The sequence below is a fragment of the Engystomops pustulosus genome, chromosome 11 (genome assembly GCF_040894005.1).
Source record: "Engystomops pustulosus chromosome 11, aEngPut4.maternal, whole genome shotgun sequence".
In the NCBI taxonomy this organism is placed as follows: domain Eukaryota; kingdom Metazoa; phylum Chordata; class Amphibia; order Anura; family Leptodactylidae; genus Engystomops; species Engystomops pustulosus.
In genome coordinates, this window is record NC_092421.1 from 3,902,981 (window position 1) to 3,916,724 (window position 13,744).

The following is a 13,744-nucleotide window of genomic DNA, read 5'->3' on the forward strand; positions in this document are numbered from 1 at the left end:
TGCAGTGCTAATGTTTTGTATCTAATTTTTTATCTTACATTGTTATGTATAAAAGTACCTGCAAAGAAATCAAATCATCCCCCAAATCTATGAACACGAGTCTTCGGCTAAGTGGGAGCACATGTGTAGGAAATGACATCATTAAGAGCTTTGTCTAAAATCTGCAATGTTCTGCTCTTAATACCTGAGGCAGTGCGGGAGTTAAAGTGATGGATCTTTTCTTCACCCACTTTTCCTGTAAGGTTACATGCCGGCCTTTGGATTCCATGCACGCCCTGTGTGTATAAATACAGAAGGGTGGAGGGGGGGGGGGGGATTGGGAGTCTCTCTGGAATTCTGCCAGATTCCTGGATAACTGGGGCTGGTAATATCCTACGTCCTGACGGCTCACTCAGTCTTTAGAGGCGAGGGGCATAGGACATCTTCAGCACCTGGAGAGGAAACACTGGAGTCTGTTTTCATCTGGATCATAGAATCATCATGGGCACCGTCATTCCGATAATATTCCTCTTACTGGTTGTGTTGGGAGGGAGCTGGACAGGTAATGTTATACTTGCATGTTTTCGGTTGTTCTTACAGTGTCTTTAGATAGTTAGGCAAAACGTAGGAGATTCTTTTTGCTTTTATTTGGGTTAATTTTGCAAGGTCTCGCGTGTTTCTCATTTGGAGGTTAAACGCAAAAGAAAAACTATTTTTGCTTGTGGAGTACGAGTCCATCCAACAGATGTTTCCTAGACGTTGCACTTAAAGTGATTGATAGGTTTTTAGTGCATAAAGTGTTTGCAACAAAAAATTATCCTTAGCGGCTTCTGTTCAGAACTTCAAGGAGATCAAGATACAATGTAGGAGCAGGACACACTCGTTATGATAGGACAGTGGTGGCTAACCTATGGCACGGGTGCCGGAGGTGGCACTCGGAGTCCTTTCTGTGGGCACTCGGGCCATCACCAGAGATGACTCCAGGTATCTTCTTGCAGTCCCAGACAGCCCAGGACTTGCTGTGCACAGAGCTATTATAAAGTGACAGCTCTACCTGGGACTACTGGAGGAGTGGGAAGGTGTGGACAGATCTGGATTATCATTGTAGCTCCTGCTCCGGTCCTGACAATTCTTCCTGTTTATGGGACCCTGGAGAGAAGCTACAATGATCATCCAAATTTCTTCTATTTTCTGCTTTATTGGTGTCCTCAGGGGCTGGTAGCAATGGAAACTGTGACAGAGCAGGGAGTATAAATCACAAATTACATTTCTGTGTTGGCACTTAGCCATAAATAAGTGGGACTTGGTCTTAGTTTGGGCACTCGGTCTCTAAAAGGTTCGCCATCAGTGCCACAGGATATTTAACAACTCTATGTAGAATAGACTCCATCTTCCTGATATCTATATAGCGCTGACATGTTCTGGCTACAGCCCGGACTCACGGTGTTACTGAAAACATTTCATTGTGAGAGCCGTAGCCCTTGTTATAGGAAGCGACTTGTGACATGGGAATAACATCGGTGCGGATTCACTAATAAAACAAATAACAGACAGTCCCCGGGTTACATACAGGATGGGGTCCATAGGTTTGTTCTTAAGTTGAATTTGTATGTAAGTTGAAATTGTATATTTTATAATTGTAGCTCCAGACACATTTTTTTTTCCCAGTGACAATTGGAGTTTCTAAATTTTAGCTGTAATAGGACCAAGGATTATCAATAAATCTTCATTACAGACACCTTACAGCTGATCATTGCAGCCTGGGACTATAGTAACATCCAGAGAGGTCACCAGAGGTCACAGGGGGCAGAGGGGGCCGTCTGTAACTAGGGGTGTCCTTAAGTAGGGGAATGCTTAAGAACATTCGACTTACATACGACCCCTAGTTACAAACAGACCTCTGGATGTTGGTAATTACTGTACTTTATCCTTAGGCTACAATAATCAGCTGTAACAGTTATCACAGGCGTCTGTAATGCAGATTTAGTGTTACTCCTGGTTCTTATGACAACCCAACATTTTTAAAATCCAATTGTCACAGAGACCAAAAAAGTTCTGGCTGGGATTACAATCATAAAATATACAGTTCCGACTTACATACAAATTCAACTTAAGAACAAACCTATGGACCCTATCTTGTATGTAACCCGGGGACGGCCTGTACTATGAATTGTGATAGAGACATGGGACAACGTCTGATTGGAGGTGCAGGGACATGGGGACAGTGGTTATTTGTTGCCTGGGATTGTCCTTACAACAGCAGAGCAAAGTTTTTCGATATCTTTACCCTTTATTTCCGTGATGTGGGGCTCCCACCAAACTGATCCTACGATATGAGGCATAACATAAGACGCCTTTGTAAAATCTATTCCATCCCCCCTCCTGTGACACTTTCATAAGGGCCGACTTTTTGGGCCCATCCAAAAAGGTTTTTTTAAAATGTAACATCTGTGTCAATGAGTTCTCTTTGGTATCAGATTAATAGGGGTCCAACTTTAGACATCCCCAACAATCTACTGACCCTGGAGGTAGGTACCACACATTGCGAATGGTAATGCAGCTCAGTCCTACATGTGAGTTGGACCCCGGACTGCTCTGCTGTTGTTGATTATTTGTTACATTCCCAGAAAACCTCCTGACCGTGGTATCTGCGCTCATACATACAACTGCTCATTATTTGGCTTCTAGGATATCCTTTGCTTCCTTTGTGCCCTTGTATTTTTAGGGTTGAGCTTTTTCTCGCATTGCTGTATAATACAGTACACACCGCTCCAGTGCATTGTTTCTTATGGGACTGGATGAAATACTTACAGCGTGGGCGGAGTTTGTGCATAATGTATGTAGAGATATTTATCATGAAACAGAAGAGTCTAAAGTAAATGTGTCAAAAATAATGACTGAATCCCATGTCAGGAAGGATGATTAATGTCCAAGGAATATGAGCGGGAGAACATCTGCTCCGCTGCATGTGTGTAACACATCCAAGTCCTGAGTGGTGACCACATGGAGCCGCGGCACCAGCTCCTCCTAATGTGTTTAGTTTATGGAAGTTGTTAATGGCTTCGCACTTAATGTAGTTGTGATTATCAGGATCCGAAACTTGGTGGTGGAGTCAGTGTCAGGGAGCAGAAGTCTCTGCGGAGTGCCGCTTTATGTCCCTGCAGAAAAACCCTCTACATGTGATTATTCTGTGATGACCAAGTTACTTCACACCTTCAGGACCACAGCAATTTATTTTCACCCGGATAATTGTTTATACAGCCAGTCCCCGGGTTACATACAAGATTCTATACAAGGTTCTATAGGTTTGTTCTTAAGTTGATTTTGTATGTAAGTCGGAACCGTATATTTTATAATTGTAGCTCCAGACAAATTTTTTTTTTGCCCCAGTGACAATTGGAGTTCAAAATTTTTTGCTGTAATGGGACCAAGGATTATCCAGAAATCTTCACTACAGACACCTTACAGCTGATCATTGCAGCCTGGGACTATAGTAACATCCAGAGAGGTCACCAGAGGTCACAGGGGGCAGAGGGGTCCGTCTGTAACTAGGGGGCGTCTGTAAGTCAGGTGTCCTTAAGTAGGGGACCATCTGTAATGCTGAAGAATGCTGATGCCTTTAAGCAGCCAAAGGCCCTAATAAGTTTCTGCCGCCTCCAATACTCCATAACTATCCGGGGAGTACGAGGCAGTAACAGCTGGGGTGCTGACAGGAGACAAATGTCTTTATATAAGGGATTTACTTTCACATCAAACTCCTATATTTATTCATTGTAAAATATTTAACTGCACAGACTGCACATGACTTTTAACTAAACCTTAAAGTGACAGCACGGTCCCGGAAAAGCTTATTGTGTAATAAAATGTTCTACAACTTCCCTTTATAGTTTATACACCCTCCCCCCTAACATAGATAGACATTTTGGATTGCTACAGAGCTGGGCATATAGATATGTCTTAGCTATGGCCGATAAGTGTCCTGGGTGTCCCTGCGATCCACGTCTCGGAACTCAGGCACACCCGAGCCCCTCTCACGGCGGCGCCCTCCCCGGCCCTCACTTACCTCTCCACACTCCTGCTTCCATCCCGGGCGGGATGATTGGCGCTGGCCACTTCCGGGTTTTCCATTTAAGCCGACTGCTTCCATCAACCCCCGCCGGATCTTTGAGCTACTAGTCTTAGAGAAAGCTTCCCATTGCTGTTCCCGTTCCTGGGTTGATCTCCCATCGTTACATTGGACCTGACCTTGTCTCTGCACTGTTGCAGCCAGCCCTGACTGTCCCTGACCCCGAGTCTGTATTGTGTGTCTGTACCTCGACCTTGGCTGCCACCGCGGACCAGTCGCACCTGTGAAATTACCTGGTGGTACCACGCCCATCCCACTTTGTGCCGGGCTCTGGTGAAGACCAGGTGTCACTTAGACTCCGGTCCCAGGTGTCGGCTTACGTCATCGCCCGCAGTGGTCCAGGGGGTTCACTGACCCCTGACATTAAGTAAATGATTACGATTCTGATTAGACACAGAGTCCTGCAACGTGAAGTCGCCAAAGTACTGCGTCAGCTGTCCTAGAGGCCTCAGGGGCTACTTTTGGGTAGTGGGTCTCCTGACTGCTTGATGTGTCTCTACAATGAACTTGAAGACATTTAGCCTGTGCCTTGGGTGCATCAATGGACTGCGAGAAGCAGGATAGAGGTTTCCCTAAAATGCTCGGCCATTGGATGTTTTCACTACTTTGGGTTCTGTGGGCTCGGGCTTTATAACACCCGCACCGCAGGATTATCTTTCATACAATGATTGTTGTACTGCTGACTCTTCTCTTCTGCTGTTTATAAAAAACAAGTCATGAAGAATAAAACTCGTTCACCTGTGGAAGCCCCGTTTCAGCTTTGAATGATATTTGAGCGCTCAATGTTTGCGGCCTCCCACCACTGATTGACAGCTTTCTCCCTACGCACAGTAGTCGGGATAATAATGGCTAAGGCTGAGGAGAAACTGCTGCTCATGGATACAAAGTTATCTGAAGAAATATATGTAAGAAAATGTTATCTATGTTATTCCTTATAGGATTCCAGATTCTTATCTTTGCTATTAAGTAGAATTAGAATTATTAACAATATAATTACTTTTACGCATAAAAGCGTTCTCCTTCATTCCATCACGGACGTTTAGCGAGGGTCTCATCTGTATCTGGTGCACATCTGGGATTGTTTAGCTACACCTGTTCTCTTTGCTGCTAGATACGTAGCTATGATCCCATTGGGTTTTATGCAATCTATATTTTATATGTTATTTTATGCACTTAAAGAGGAGCTGTCACCCTGAAATCCGGCACTAGGAGAAGTTACTAAAGTAAGCAGCACCAAGTGCTAAAAAAAACGCCGCAGTGTTACAGTGATAGCGTTACCGGAAACCTCTGATTACGCTAACAAACACTGCTGCGCTGTACACTAGAAACGCTCTCAAAGCGGTTCGGCGTATTCATGAGGGGGAGGGATTAGGGGCGGTGACTGCCGCAAGATGCACAGCAGTCACTACTGACCTATGGAGAGGGTGGGGTGGTCCAGGGAAGAGGAAGCGCCTTGGACCACCCCCTCATGAATACACGGCAGCGCTTTGAGAGCTGTCCAGCATTTCTAGTGTACAGCGCAGCGGTGTTAGCGTTATCGGAGGTAACACTATCATTGTATCACTGCTGCGTTTGTTCTAGTACTAGGAGCTGCTTACTTTAAGCAGCTTCTAGTGATGTTTTTTAGGGTGACAGGTCGTCTTTAAAGGAAATCTACCATGGGGATTCTACTTTCTGAGCGATTTCCCATGGTAGACTTCCCATCCGGGCAGCAGCAGCATCCCGTTTTCCTCCCGTTTTTCCCGGCAGTGAACTTCTGCACTTGCACATGGCTCAAATGATGCTGGAGACAGGCAGGTAGAGGCGGGTCAGTAGTGGCTACTGGGGGTGTGGGGTTCCCCCCCCCCCGGAGATGCCTTAGGGTACTCAACGCCAATAGCCTTGAAATTAATTTGCAGATTGACGAATTAAACTAAATTACTGCGGCAGCTATATCCCTGGATTAACGGAAAACGGGATGCAGCTTCTGCCCGGACAGGGAGACTCTCACAAGGTACATTCCCCATGGTAGATTTCCTTTGATTATAGTATCTTTGATTATTGGATTCTCTTACTTTTTGATTTTTAAAGGTTTCCAAAATGAGGGTTTATTGTACATAATATACTGGACGTCGGCTATAAACTGCTGAGAAGCTGCATCAGACTTTTCACTGGATGTTAGCAAAGACTCCGGACTGTTACAATTATATCATAAGACGTTAATAGGAAAAAATGAAGCTCTTTTTATACTGGCACGTCTCATCCCAGACCTCTGCTAAAGCAATTTGTTCTCAATAAAGGGCAGAAATAGCATTTCAATTATAAAAAGAAAATTTTAAAGCTGAAAAAATGTAAAATGCAGCTGCTAATCATGATATTTTCTTATAGCCTCCATATGACCAAAATAATATAGATTGGGGCATTAAATCCATCTCTGCTCTACTGCCGCTCTGCCAAGACCGGAATGGCACTGCCTGGACGAGGACACACCAAACGTCCTTCTCCATGGGGTTGTCAGGCACAGATGCAATGAATTTTTTGTGATGGGCAATTCGGGCAGCTGTGGGCACCCGATTCACCCATGTTTTACATTTCTAAATGCCGCTCCCCACAGGGTTCTAGCATCTGCCGCCTGAGGCAAGATTCTTATCTCGCCACATGGCAGATACGGCCCTGTTGTCAGATAATTGGGTCTAATCTCTGGCCAAACACACTGCCAAATCTATAACTCCTCCAGTGCACACACTGCATTGTGCTGAAAGATTTGGTGACAGATTTTACGCACATTCTATGTAATGTAATAGGTTGGGGGGTAAATGATTTCACACAGAACCAGATTTGTTTCTAATGTTTTGCTTCTGAACTCGTAGCTGCTGACCCAGTGAGTGCCTTACACAGAGAGAGGGGAGAGTGGTGCACGGAGCACCAGAAGGTCCACAAACGTTTGGAGACTATAGAGGAGGTAAGATGTATCGGTGCTTCTCAAACCAGCTACTCTTTACTGACAACTCACAAATGTTACTGTAAAATGGACATTGCTATTGCTGCCAGGTCCGGTCTATTGCTGCCAGGTCTGGTCTATTGCTGACAGGTCCGGTCTATTGCTGACAGGTCCGGTCCGGTCTGCTCTGTGCTCTGTCCCACACAGATGCTTCACTGGCACACTGAATGTCGGCTAGTGGGCTCTTTATGAGGCCAATACGATCTCTGCCAAAGACCTCACCACAGAATCGTTTGCTGGACCTTGTAAAAGGGCCTTTAGTAAGATGTCCAGTAGTGATGAGCGGACCTGTCAATATTCGGCCAAACCCAAATTTTAAATATCTGTCCTGGTCCAAAAATGGACCCGAACCCCCACAAGTAACTCCCACGTGGGTCCCAGCAGAGTGTCAGAGGTTTACATAACTTAGAAGGGAATTTATTAGACACAGGGGGAGGTGAGCTTGACTTCAGCACAAAACCCACCTCCTCCGTGACTTAACACAACCAATTTACAAATTTTATGGAAGATGCCACCACACTGGGCAGAATATAACTCATTTGACATTTAATATACCAGTAGTGGTTTATTAGGATACATTTATACTGACAGGTTCCCTTTAAGCATATTGGAGGCATCTAGTGTATACTTTTGTAACACTTCTGGAGAAAAGAAGTTTTATTCCTGATGCTAATAACATCTTCTGCTTCTTTATCATGTCCCTGCCCCCAGTGAAGTTAATAGCGCAGAAGGAAGCCAGAGCAAAGCCGCAAGTTAGTACCATGCGTGACACTAACAGTTCTTTTCAGTCCAGCTGCTCCATATCCAAGTACTATACACGTATTTTGATGCCTGAGATTAAGAACATGTGGTTGGTTCAATATACTGAAAATTAGATTTCTATCACTTAGCACTGTTCGACTATCATGGACTACGGCACGATTCACTAAGATCGTGCGTCCGATATCCTGCATGTGTCGCTTCTCAGTTCAGGTCCCGGAGTTCACCTTCTTCTTCCTGGTGCATGTAAGTGCATTGTCCGTGTATAATGCGCTGTGCGGGGAGTCACTAAGATCCTGCGCCCGATATCCTGCATGTGTTGCTTCCCCGCTCAGGTCCCCGGAGTTCACCTTCTTCTTCCTGGTGCATGTAAGTGCATTGTCCGTGTATAATGTGCTGTGCGGGGAGTCACTAAGATCCTGCGCCCGATATCCTGCATGTGTCACTTCCCCGCTCAGGTCCCCGGAGTTCACCTTCTTCTTCCTGGTGCATGTAAGTGCATTGTCCGTGTATAATGCGCTGTGCGGGGAGTCACTAAGATCCTGCGCCCGATATCCTGCATGTGTCACTTCCCCGCTCAGGTCCCCGGAGTTCACCTTCTTCTTCCTGGTGCATGTAAGTGCATTGTCCGTGTATAATGCGCTGTGCGGGGAGTCACTAAGATCGTGCACCCGATATCCTGCATGTGTCGCTTCCCCGCTCAGGTCCCCAGAGTTCACCTTCTTCTTCCTGGTGCATGTAAGTGCATTGTCCGTGTATAATGCGCTGTGCGGGGAGTCACTAAGATCGTGTGCCCGATATCCTGCATGCGTCACTTCCCCGCTCAGGTCCCCGGAGTTCACCTTCTTCTTCCTGGTGCATGTAAGTGCATTGTCCGTGTATAATGCGCTGTGTGGGGAGTCACTAAGATCCTGCGCCCGATATCCTGCATGTGTCGCTTCCCCGCTCAGGTCCCCGGAGTTCACCTTCTTCCTGGTGCATGTAAGTGCATTGTCCGTGTATAATGCGCTGTGCGGGGAGTCACTAAGATCCTGCGCCCGATATCCTGCATGTGTTGCTTCCCCGCTCAGGTCCCCGGAGTTCACCTTCTTCCTGGTGCATGTAAGTGCATTGTCCGTGTATAATGTGCTGTGCGGGGAGTCACTAAGATCCTGCGCCCGATATCCTGCATGTGTTGCTTCCCCGCTCAGGTCCCCTTAGTTCACCTTCTTCCTGGTGCATGTAAGTGCATTGTCCGTGTATAATGCGCTGTGTGGGGAGTCACTAAGATCCTGCGCCCGATATCCTGCATGTGTCGCTTCCCCGCTCAGGTCCCCGGAGTTCACCTTCTTCCTGGTGCATGTAAGTGCATTGTCCGTGTATAATGCTCTGTGCGGGGAGTCACTAAGATCCTGCGCCTGATATCCTGCATGTGTCGCTCCCCGCTCAGGTCCCCGGAGTTCACCTTCTTCCTGGTGCATGTAAGTGCATTGTCCGTGTATAATGCTCTGTGCGGGGAGTCACTAAGATCCTGCGCCCGATATCCTGCATGTGTCGGTCCCCTGAGTTCTCCTTCTTCTTCCTGGTGCATGTAAGCGCATTGTCCGTGTATAATGTGCGGGGAGTCACTAAGATCGTGCGCCCGATATCCTGCATGTGTCGCTTCCCCGCTCAGGTCCCCGGAGTTCACCTTCTTCTTCCTGGTGCATGTAAGTGCATTGTCCGTGTATAATGCGCTGTGCGGGGAGTCACTAAGATTGTACGCCCGATATCCTGCATGTGTCGCTTCCCCGCTCAGGTCCCCGGAGTTCACCTTCTTCTTCCTGGTGCATGTAAGTGCATTGTCCGTGTATAATGCGCTGTGCGGGGAGTCACTAAGATCGTGCCCGATATCCTGCATGTGTCACTTCCCCGCTCAGGTCCCTGGAGTTCACCTTCTTCTTCCTGGTGCATGTAAGTGCATTGTCCGTGTATAATGCGCTGTGCGGGGAGTCACTGAGATCGTGCACCCGATATCCTGCATGTGTCACTTCCCCGCTCAGGTCCCCCGGAGTTCACCTTCTTCTTCCTGGTGCATGTAAGTGCATTGTCCGTGTATAATCTGTGTGCGCTATATTATAATTTATTCATTTTGGACCTACAGACTTTGAATGAAACTCCACATGGTCCCATCACTGTCTGTAATATAGAAGTGGCCATAGAACACAAGAACTTTGATAAATGTTTTATGTAATAAATTAACCAGAATCTAGAAATCTGTGACAAAAAATTATGGCTGAACTAAATTCGCTACTTACTGCGTCTTATCTTTTTCAGAGAGTTACAAAAACTGTGGAGCACCTGTATTCTGAAGTGAACTCTTTACTCAGCGCCATTTCTGGATCTTCCTGGGCCCTGTCCGCAGCACCCAGCGGCCCCCTCCTGGATATATTTGAGGAAGGTTGGTAAAGATATTAGGAATAGTAACACATCAGAAATCAGTACAACAATCCGTCTGTAATGGACGATGCCCTATGACCTGGAGTAGGATTTATACACACAGAGAAATATATAATAGTAGTGATCACTCACTGAGAAGGACCACCCACCACACAATATAGAATAATCAGAGAATATAAATATAATGGGGCTCATTTACTAAGGGTCCACGGACCGCACTGTGGTCGGATATGCCGTCGATTTAATATTTAAATTGTGTCGCAAGCCATGCACTTACATGCACCAGGAAGAAGAAGGTGAACTCCGGGGACCTGAGCAGGGAAGCGACACATGCAGGATATCGGGGGCAGGATCTTAGTGACTCCCCGCACAGTGCATTATACACGGACAATGCACTTACATGCACCAGGAAGAAGAAGGTGAACTCCAGGGACCTGAGCGGGGAAGCGACACATGCAGGATATCGGGCACAGGATCTTAGTGACTCCCCGCACAGTGCATTATACACGGACAATGCACTTACATGCAACTGGAAGAAGAAGGTGAACTCCAGGGACCTGAACGGGGAAGAGACACATGCAGGACATCAGGCGCACGATCTTAGTGACTCCCCGCACAGCGCATTATACACGGACAATACACTCACATGCACCAGGAAGAAGAAGGTGAACTCCAGGGACCTGAGCGGGGAAGCCACACATGCAGGATATCGGGCGCAGGATTTTAGTGACTCCCCGCACAGCGCATTATACACGGACAATGCACTTACATGCACCAGGAAGAAGAAGGTGAACTCCGGGGACCTGAGCGGGGAAGAGACACAGGCAGGATATTGGGTGCAGGATCTTAGTGACTCCCCGCACAGCGCATTATACACAGACAATGCACTTACATGCACCAGGAAGAAGGTGAACTCCAGGGACCTGAGCGGGGAAGCCACACATGCAGGATATCGGGCGCAGGATCTTAGTGACTCCCCGCACAGCGCATTATACACGGACAATGCACTTACATGCACCAGGAAGAAGAAGGTGAACACCGGGGACCTGAGCGGGGAAGCGACACATGCAGGATATCGTGCGCAGGATCTTAGTGACTCCCTGCACAGCGCATTATACACGGACATTGCACTTACATGCACCAGGAAGAAGAAGGTGAACTCCGGGGACCTGAGCGGGGAAGTGACACATGCAGGATATCGTGCGCAGGATCTTAGTGACTCCCCGCACAGCGCATTATACACGGACAATGCACTTACATGCACCAGGAAGAAGAAGGTGAACTCCGGGGACCTGAGCGGGGAAGAGACACAGGCAGGATATTGGGTGCAGGATCTTAGTGACTCCCCGCACAGCGCATTATACACGGACAATGCACTTACATGCACCAGGAAGAAGAAGGTGAACTCCAGGGACCTGAGCGGGGAAGCCACACATGCAGGATATCGGGCGCAGGATCTTAGTGACTCCCCGCACAGCACATTATACACGGACAATGCACTTACATGTACCAGGAAGAAGAAGGTGAACTCCGGGGACCTGAACGGTAGCCTCTTTAGATAATTAGTATATTAGGAAAATTAAAGTTATAAAAAGAGACAGGGGACGTGAGGATCAGCACTTAAAAGGTCTCTCCTCACGTACAATAGATGCACCTACCACCCCGTCCACCTTTATAGGTACATCTGTGGTGGTAGGTTCCCTTTAATCCAACACTTTACTCTCTAGAAATATTATTGGTAAATCTATAATTTGGTAACAACTTCAAGTGACCATTTTCCTAAACAAATAATAATTTCTTTCTTGCAGATTCCAGATGAAGAGATCTCCAGCTCCCGTGTAGGACAATACCCCATCTCTACTTACACTTGATATTTCTTTTCTATTGTGCATTGTGTGACATATAAAGCTTTATTTTACTACATCACAAACTCTTCATTGTTTGTTTTAAAGGAACCGTGGAAAGTGTAATGTGGAGATAAAATATATCACATTAGCATGAAATGGTTTCACTCTTTGAAATGAAACGTGGGTTTTCCTGCCCATGAAAGACACTTGGGTTGTTGCACAAGGTCTTGGGCTACCGATACAATCATTCACCGATTGCGCAGCTGTCCGGGCATGAACATAGGACGGTGAAAGTGGGGGGCGAACATGTGCCCCACGGATGTGGATGAAAGTGGCTCAGCGAGGCCGGGGCTCACATGGGGCCTTCCTAACCCATAGATTGATTGCAGGTCTTAGCTTTTGTCTCGCTATTACCGATGAGCTATTTACATGGTGCGCCGTGCCCTAGTGCGGTGCGCCGAGATATAAGTTAATATAACTTATAATTCGGCGATAGGGGCTTTATTCTACCAATTAAAATATGCTCCGGCACCAGCTCACCCTGAGCTGGTGCCATGTATATAAGTGTAAGAACTACCACCTTTAAGTAGGTTTCCTTTAATTATGGGCAATCTTTAATTAAAAAGGATGTTTAAATTGGTTGCCCACTTTAAAGGAAACCTACCACCACGGATCTACCGATAAAAGGTAGACGGGGTGGTAGGTGCATCTGTAGGCCGTGAGGATAGACCTTTCTAATCCTCAAGTCCCGGCAATCTTTTTATAACTTTTAGTTCCCTAATATGTAAATGTTGTAAGGAGGCTACTGGGGCGTGGAGTAGGCGGAGTTGAGGCTACACGGTGGAGCTACCCCACGCCCCAGTAGCCTCTTTGATCCTCCTACCAGAAATCTCTGGCGCATATCTATGAGGAGCTGCGCGCCCTCGTCCGTGAAGCCCGCCGCATGCGCAGAACAGCAGGCTTTGGAGCTTTGACAGCGCAGATGCGGGCCTGCTGTTCTGTGCATGCGACGGGCTTCGTGGACGAGGGTGCGCAGCTACGAGGAGCTGCACGCCAAAGATGTCTGGGTAGGAGGATCAAAGAGGCTACTGGGGCGTGGAGTAGCCACGCCGTGTAACCTCAGCTCCGCCTACTCCACGCCCCAGTAGCCTCTTTACAAAATTTACATATTAGGGAATTAAAAGTTATAAAAAGATTGCGGGGACGTGAGGATTAGAAAGGGCTATCCTCATGTCCTACAGATGCACCTACCACCCCATCTACCTTAATAGGGACATCCATGGTGGTAGGTTTCCTTTAAGCACATTATAGCAAAAACTTGATAAACACTGGTCCATGGTCATGTGATGTCACACAGGTGTACAGCTCATTAGCATCACACAGCTTTGATTACACCGTGTGTTATAACGAGCCATGCACCTGTGTAAGATCACATGACCACGGACCGGTGTTTATCTACAGGAAGTAAAAGATTAAGCTTCCTGTTGCACGACAGCAAGAAGACAGCAAGCAGAGATCTTGGAAAACATGAAGAATTGAGACAGAAAGTTGGAAATTTTTATAACTTTTCATTACACAAACAATATCAATCGTTTGCTGGGGTGTGCTTAAAGTGGACAACCCCTTTAAGATCTG

At 46.8% G+C, this 13,744-nt stretch overlaps 1 protein-coding gene across 1 annotated transcript; it reads left to right on the forward strand.

Moving 5' to 3' along the window:
* Nucleotides 1–346: 346 nt before the first annotated feature.
* PLAC9 (placenta associated 9) lies at nucleotides 347–12,185 on the forward strand. The gene is made up of 4 exons (XM_072130979.1): nucleotides 347–541; nucleotides 6,955–7,046; nucleotides 10,140–10,263; nucleotides 12,071–12,185. The coding sequence occupies exons 1-4, from the start codon at nucleotides 481–483 to the stop codon at nucleotides 12,079–12,081; spliced, it is 288 nt and encodes a 95-aa protein (XP_071987080.1). The 5' UTR covers nucleotides 347–480; the 3' UTR covers nucleotides 12,082–12,185.
* Nucleotides 12,186–13,744: the final 1,559 nt, after the last annotated feature.

Excerpts from the sequence above, each read along its gene's own strand:
- PLAC9 (XM_072130979.1), top strand. The coding sequence starts at position 481 with ATGGGCACCGTCATTCCGATAATATTCCTCTTACTGGTTGTGTTGGGA. Across the intron at positions 542-6,954 it reads GTTGGGAGGGAGCTGGACAG|CTGCTGACCCAGTGAGTGCC; the intron begins GTAATGTTATAC and ends CTGAACTCGTAG. Across the intron at positions 7,047-10,139 it reads GTTTGGAGACTATAGAGGAG|AGAGTTACAAAAACTGTGGA; the intron begins GTAAGATGTATC and ends TATCTTTTTCAG.